Source organism: Haliotis rubra, unplaced genomic scaffold (assembly GCF_003918875.1).
Source record: "Haliotis rubra isolate DU_JTF1 unplaced genomic scaffold, ASM391887v1 Scf89, whole genome shotgun sequence".
Lineage (NCBI taxonomy): Eukaryota > Metazoa > Mollusca > Gastropoda > Lepetellida > Haliotidae > Haliotis > Haliotis rubra.
The window spans coordinates 999,878-1,007,424 of NW_025767623.1; the positions used below are offsets into that span (position 1 = coordinate 999,878).

The following is a 7,547-nucleotide window of genomic DNA, read 5'->3' on the forward strand; positions in this document are numbered from 1 at the left end:
TATAGTTTAAGGGTGACTTGGTGTACGTCATCTATGGCGGGTATCACAAACATCCATGGGTTCTGGATGGTGGTACAGTTTAAGGGTGACTTGGTGTACGTCATCTATGGTGGCTAACACAAACCTCCTTGGGTTCTGGATGGTTGTAAAGTTTAAGGGTGACTTGGTGTACGTCATCTATGGTGGGTAACACAAACATCATTGGGTTCTGGATGGTGGTATAGTTTAAGGTGACTTGGTGTACGTCATCTATGGTGGGTAACACAAACCTCCTTGGGTTCTGGATGGTGGTACAGTTTCAGGGTGACTTGGTGTACGTCATCTATGGCGGGTAACACAAACATCCTTGGGTTCTGGATGGTGGTATAGTTTAAGGGTGACTTGGTGTACGTCATCTATGGCGGGTAACACAAAAATCCTTGGGTTCTGGATGGTGGTAAAGTTTAAGGGTGACTTCGTGTACGTCATCTATGGTGGGTAACACAAACCTCCTTGGGTTCTGGATGGTTGTAAAGTTTAAGGGTGACTTGGTGTACGTCATCTATGGCGGGTAACACAAACATCATTGGGTTCTGGATGGTGGTATAGTTTAAGGTGACTTGGTGTACGTCATCTATGGTGGGTAACACAAACCTCCTTGGGTTCTGGATGGTGGTACAGTTTAAGGGTGACTTGGTGTACGTCATCTATGGCGGGTAACACAAACATCCTTGGGTTCTGGATGATGGTATAGTTTAAGGGTGACTTGGTGTACGTCATCTATGGCGGGTAACACAAACATCCTTGGTTTCTGGATGGTGGTATAGTTTAAGGGTGACTTGGTGTACGTCATCTATGGCGGGTAACACAAACATCCTTGGGTTCTGGATGGTGGTATAGTTTAAGGTGACTTGGTGTACGTCATCTATGGTGGGTAACACAAACCTCCTTGGGTTCTGGATGGTGGTAAAGTTTAAGGGTGACTTGGTGTACGTCATCTATGGCGGGTAACACAAAAATCCTTGGGTTCTGGATGGTGGTATAGTTTAAGGTGACTTGGTGTACGTCATCTATGGTGGGTAACACAAACCTCCTTGGGTTCTGGATGGAGGTAAAGTTTAAGAGTGACTTGGTGTACGTCATCTATGGCGGGTAACACAAAAATCCTTGGGTTCTGGATGGTGGTATATAGTTTAAGGGTCACTTGGTGTACGTCATCTATGGTAGGTAACACAAACTTCCTTGGGTTCTGGCTGGTGGTAAAAGTTTAAGGGTGACTTGGTGTACGTCATCTATGGCGGGTAAACACAAACATCCTTGGGTTTTGGATGGTGGTATAGTTTAATGGTGACTTGGTGTACGTCATCTATGGCGGGTAAACACACACATCCTTGGGTTCTGGATGGTGGTAAAGTTTAAAGGGTGACTTGGTGTACGTCATCTATGGTGGGTAACACAAACCTCCTTGGGTTCTGGATGGTGGTACAGTTTCAGGGTGACTTGGTGTACGTCATCTATGGCGGGTAACACAAACATCCTTGGGTTCTGGATGGTGGTATAGTTTAAGGGTGACTTGGTGTACGTCATCTATGGCGGGTAACACAAAAATCCTTGGGTTCTGGATGGTGGTAAAGTTTAAGGGTGACTTCGTGTACGTCATCTATGGTGGGTAACACAAACCTCCTTGGGTTCTGGATGGTTGTAAAGTTTAAGGGTGACTTGGTGTACCTCATCTATGGCGGGTAACACAAACATCATTGGGTTCTGGATGGTGGTATAGTTTAAGGTGACTTGGTGTACGTCATCTATGGCGGGTAACACAAGCATCCTTGGGTTCTGGATGGTGGTACAGTTTCAGGGTGACTTGGTGTACGTCATCTATGGTGGGTAACACAAACATCCTTGGGTTCTGGATTGTGGTATAGTTTAAGGTCACTTGGTGTACGTCATCTATGGCGGGTAACACAAACATCCTTTGGTTCTGGATGGTGGTATAGTTTAAGGTGACTTGGTGTACGTCATCTATGGCGGGTAACACACACATCCTTGGGTTCTGGATGGTGGTACAGTTTCAGGGTGACTTGGTGTACGTCATCTATGGTGGGTAACACAAACATCCTTGGGTTCTGGATTGTGGTATAGTTTAAGGGTGACTTGGTGTACGTCATCTATGGCGGGTAAACACACACATCCTTGGGTTCTGGATGGTGGTATAGTTTAAGGTGACTTGGTGTACGTCATCTATGGCGGGTAACACACACATCCTTGGGTTCTGGATGGTGGTATAGTTTAAGGTGACTTGGTGTACGTCATCTATGGCGGGTAACACACACATCCTTGGGTTCTGGATGGTGGTATAGTTTAAGGGTGACTTGGTGTACGTCATCTATGGCGGGTAACACAAACATCCTTGGGTTCTGGATGGTGGTACAGTTTCAGGGTGACTTAGTGTACGTCATCTATGGTGGGTAACACAAACATCCTTGGGTTCTGGATGGTGGTATAGTTTAAGGTGACTTGGTGTACGTCATCTATGGTGGGTAACACACACATCCTTGGGTTCTGGATGGTGGTACAGTTTGAGGGTGACTTGGTGTACGTCATCTATGGTGGGTAACACAAACATCCTTGGGTTCTGGATTGTGGTATAGTTTAAGGGTCACTTGGTGTACGTCATCTATGGCGGGTAACACACACATCCTTGGGTTCTGGATGGTGGTACAGTTTCAGGGTGACTTCGTGTACGTCATCTATGGTGGGTAACACAAACATCCTTGGGTTCTGGATGGTGGTATAGTTTAAGGTGACTTGGTGTACGTCATCTATGGCGGGTAACACACACATCCTTGGGTTCTGGATGGTGGTATAGTTTAAGGTGACTTCGTGTACGTCATCTATGGTGGGTAACACAAACATCCTTGGGTTCTGGATGGTGGTATAGTTTAAGGTGACTTGGTGTACGCCATCTATGGCGGGTAACACACACATCCTTGGGTTCTGGATGGTGGTATAGTTTAAGGTGACTTGGTGTACGCCATCTATGGCGGGTAACACACACATCCTTGGTTTCTGGATGGTGGTATAGTTTAAGGGTGACTTGGTGTACGTCATCTATGGCGGGTAACACAAACATCCTTGGGTTCTGGGTGGTGGTAAAGTTTAAGGGTGACTTGGTGTACGTCATCTATGGTGGGTAACACAAACATCCTTGGGTTCTGGATGGTGGTAAAGTTTAAGGGTGACATGGTGTACGTCATCTATGGCGGGTAACACAAACATCCTTGGGTTCTGGATGGTGGTATAGTTTAAGGTGACTTGGTGTACGTCATCTATGGTGGGTAACACAAACCTCCTTGGGTTCTTGATGGTGGTAAAGTTTAAGGGTGACTTGGTGTACGTCATCTATGGCGGGTAACACAAAAATCCTTGGGTTCTGGATGGTGGTATAGTTTAAGGGTCACTTGGTGTACGTCATCTATGGTAGGTAACACAAACTTCCTTGGGTTCTGGCTGGTGGTAAAGTTTAAGGGTGACTTGGTGTACGTCATCTATGGCGGGTAACACAAACATCCTTGGGTTTTGGATGGTGGTATAGTTTAATGGTGACTTGGTGTACGTCATCTATGGCGGGTAACACACACATCCTTGGGTTCTGGATGGTGGTAAAGTTTAAGGGTGACTTGGTGTACGTCATCTATGGTGGGTAACACAAACCTCCTTGGGTTCTGGATGGTGGTACAGTTTCAGGGTGACTTGGTGTACGTCATCTATGGCGGGTAACACACACATCCTTGGGTTCTGGATGGTGGTATAGTTTAAGGTGACTTGGTGTACGTCATCTATGGCGGGTAACACAAGCATCCTTGGGTTCTGGATGGTGGTACAGTTTCAGGGTGACTTGGTGTACGTCATCTATGGTGGGTAACACAAACATCCTTGGGTTCTGGATTGTGGTATAGTTTAAGGTCACTTGGTGTACGTCATCTATGGCGGGTAACACAAACATCCTTTGGTTCTGGATGGTGGTATAGTTTAAGGTGACTTGGTGTACGTCATCTATGGCGGGTAACACACACATCCTTGGGTTCTGGATGGTGGTACAGTTTCAGGGTGACTTGGTGTACGTCATCTATGGTGGGTAACACAAACATCCTTGGGTTCTGGATTGTGGTATAGTTTAAGGGTGACTTGGTGTACGTCATCTATGGCGGGTAACACACACATCCTTGGGTTCTGGATGGTGGTATAGTTTAAGGTGACTTGGTGTACGTCATCTATGGCGGGTAACACACACATCCTTGGGTTCTGGATGGTGGTATAGTTTAAGGGTGACTTGGTGTACGTCATCTATGGCGGGTAACACACACATCCTTGGGTTCTGGATGGTGGTATAGTTTAAGGGTGACTTGGTGTACGTCATCTATGGCGGGTAACACAAACATCCTTGGGTTCTGGATGGTGGTACAGTTTCAGGGTGACTTAGTGTACGTCATCTATGGTGGGTAACACTAAAACATCCTTGGGTTCTGGATGGTGGTATAGTTTAAGGTGACTTGGTGTACGTCATCTATGGTGGGTAACACAACACATCCTTGGGTTCTGGATGGTGGTACAGTTTGAGGGTGACTTGGTGTACGTCATCTATGGTGGGTAACACAAACATCCTTGGGTTCTGGATTGTGGTATAGTTTAAGGGTCACTTGGTGTACGTCATCTATGGCGGGTAACACACACATCCTTGGGTTCTGGATGGTGGTACAGTTTCAGGGTGACTTCGTGTACGTCATCTATGGTGGGTAACACAAACATCCTTGGGTTCTGGATGGTGGTATAGTTTAAGGTGACTTGGTGTACGTCATCTATGGCGGGTAACACACACATCCTTGGGTTCTGGATGGTGGTATAGTTTAAGGTGACTTCGTGTACGTCATCTATGGTGGGTAACACAAACATCCTTGGGTTCTGGATGGTGGTATAGTTTAAGGTGACTTGGTGTACGCCATCTATGGCGGGTAACACACACATCCTTGGGTTCTGGATGGTGGTATAGTTTAAGGTGACTTCGTGTACGTCATCTATGGTGGGTAACACAAACATCCTTGGGTTCTGGAAGGTGGTACAGTTTAATGGTGACTTGGACAAGAAGTAGGGTCTGGTTGCGCCCAGAAGTTAATGGGTTCTTGTGTCGTTGTGAAGAGTTATGGCCCTTTGTCGAACTAGGATCTGATGGTCACATTCAAGATACGCCTCGATAATGATCCTTGGTCTGAACTAGGGTTTCATTACTCATAGGTTTCACCGAAAGGATCATGTGGCCAATATGTGTGAAATAGTAACAGATAATAAAATATGGGAAGTTCAATTCCATTGAATTCCAACGGAATTTGATTTCCCTCATGGTTTTATTATGTAAAAATCACTTACTCACGCACGCACTCACTCACTCACTCAACCAAGACAAGGAAGCGCATATGTGACTAAAAGTTATATGATATTCTCTAAAGGTCCTGAGGTGTACATCACAAAATGTATTCAGAATATTAAAAACTAAAGCCACATAATAGCCTCCCTAACATGGGGATGTTGATGAATTTTTTTATAAGTAAATCAATACCTTCCAGGACTCTATCCCACGGAAAAAACATCCGGCCGTTTGTGTGGACAGGACAGGGGGCATTTCCGGAGTGTCGGGCCATTCCTCATTCTCAGATTCACAAGTAATTCCTTCGACAATAGATCCGGCTTCAAAATTGCTTACTCAACAGAACACAACACCGGCGGCCAGCGAAGTAAGTAGCCAGTTACTTCCCCTTCTCATACTGTAGAATTAGTAAATGATCAGAATGCTCGGTTCTTGCTTCAGGTGAAGGTGACATTCTGTTTTCAGCAGGGGTGGGGGGTGGGGGGGGTCTGTTCCAGGTGCGCGTATCACCATCTTCACCCACCCATACACTTGTGTATCATGATACTGATGCTTGTTTTCAACCGAGGGTGGTCCTCCAGAGGGCAGTATAGCAGGTGCGTGCATCACAATCTTCACCCACCCATACACTTGTGTATCATGATACTGATGCTTGTTTTCAGCCGAGGGTGGTCCGCCTGTGGGCTTTGTTCCAGGTGCGTGCATCACAATCTTCACCCACCCATACACTTGTGTATCATGATACTGATGCTTGTTTTCAGCCGAGGGTGGTCCTCCAGTGGGCAGTATAGCAGGTGCGTGCATCGCGATCTTCGTCGTCGCCGGAGTCATCTACGTCTGCATCCACGAACAACGTAAACGTCACAAACAGGCTAAACAAGAAATTGAAGGCGGGACGTTTTAGCAGCGTCACGAAACACAAAAAAAACAATGCCACCATTAAACGTACAGGCGACAATTGTGAAATTGTATTAGTCCTGAAAGTGTTCTGATGTGAATGTGGATTGTATGTCGAGGTATGCCAGCACCATACCGTACCACTGACACTCGTATGAGCCTTGCACCATTTTCCTCCAACAGCATGCTGACGCTCAAAGTGGCGTTAAACCAAACTCACTCACTCACTGATTCTCTTGTGGTAGTGAGTAAATGAATATTGTTTTACGTCGATTTTACCAATGTTTCCAGCAAGATCACGTCGGATGACACCAAAACTGGGCTTCACACATTGTACCCATGTGTGTAATCGAACTCTTCGTCTTCGGCGTGACGAGCGAACTCTATAACCACAAGGCCACCCCAGGGCTCCGATTCTCTTATGGCTTTATTACTGCAGGGATTCGTGATATACATCAGGAATCCTTCAGTTACAAAACGGCAAGATATTCTCACAATCACGTGTCTTGGCAGCTAAATGGTGATCGGGTGGACCTGACTGAGTGTCATCTTGGCAGCTAAATGGTGATCGGGTGGACCTGACTGAGTGTCATCTTGACAGCTAAATGGTGATCGGGTGCACCTGACTGAGTGTCATCTTGGCAGCTAAATGGTGATCGGGTGGAACTGACTGAGTGTCACTTTGACAGCTAAATGGTGATCGGGTGGAACTGACTGAGCGTCATCTTCACAGCTAAATGGTGATCGGGTGGAACTGACTGAGTGTCATCTTCATAGCTAAATGGTGATCGGGCGGAACTGACTGCGTGTCATCTTCACAACTAAATGGTGATCGGGTGGACCTGACTGAGTGTCATCTTGACAGCTAAATGGTGATCGGATGGAACTGACTGAGTGTCATCTTGGCAGCTAAATGGTGATCGGGTGGACCTGACTGAGTGTCATCTTGACAGCTAAATGGTGATGGGCTGGAACTGACTGAGTGTCATCTTGAGAACTAAATGGTGATCGGGTGGACCTGACTGAGTGTCATCTTGGCAGCTAAATGGTGATCGGGTGGACCTGACTGAGTGTCATCTTGACAGCTTAATGGTGATCGGGTGGACCTGACTGAGTGTCATCTTGACAGCTAAATGGTGATCGGGTGGAACTGACTGAGTGTCATCTTGGCAGCTTAATGGTGATCGGGTGGACCTGACTGAGTGTCATCTTGACAGCTAAATGGTGATCGGGTGGACCTGACTGAGTG

At 46.4% G+C, this 7,547-nt stretch overlaps 1 protein-coding gene across 3 annotated transcripts in view; it reads left to right on the forward strand.

Annotated features, from left to right (window-relative positions):
- The window catches only part of LOC124263551 (cubilin-like), a 28,269-nt gene extending 21,031 nt beyond the window's left edge, over nucleotides 1-7,238 (forward strand). For 2 of the 3 annotated variants that reach the window (XM_046698211.1, XM_046698208.1), the window contains 2 exons: nucleotides 5,601-5,768; nucleotides 6,163-7,238. In XM_046698211.1, the coding sequence (XP_046554167.1) occupies nucleotides 5,601-5,768; nucleotides 6,163-6,305 (311 nt within the window). In that variant the 3' untranslated portion in view covers nucleotides 6,306-7,238. The other variant, XM_046698209.1, reaches the window with a different exon arrangement.
- Nucleotides 7,239-7,547: the final 309 nt, after the last annotated feature.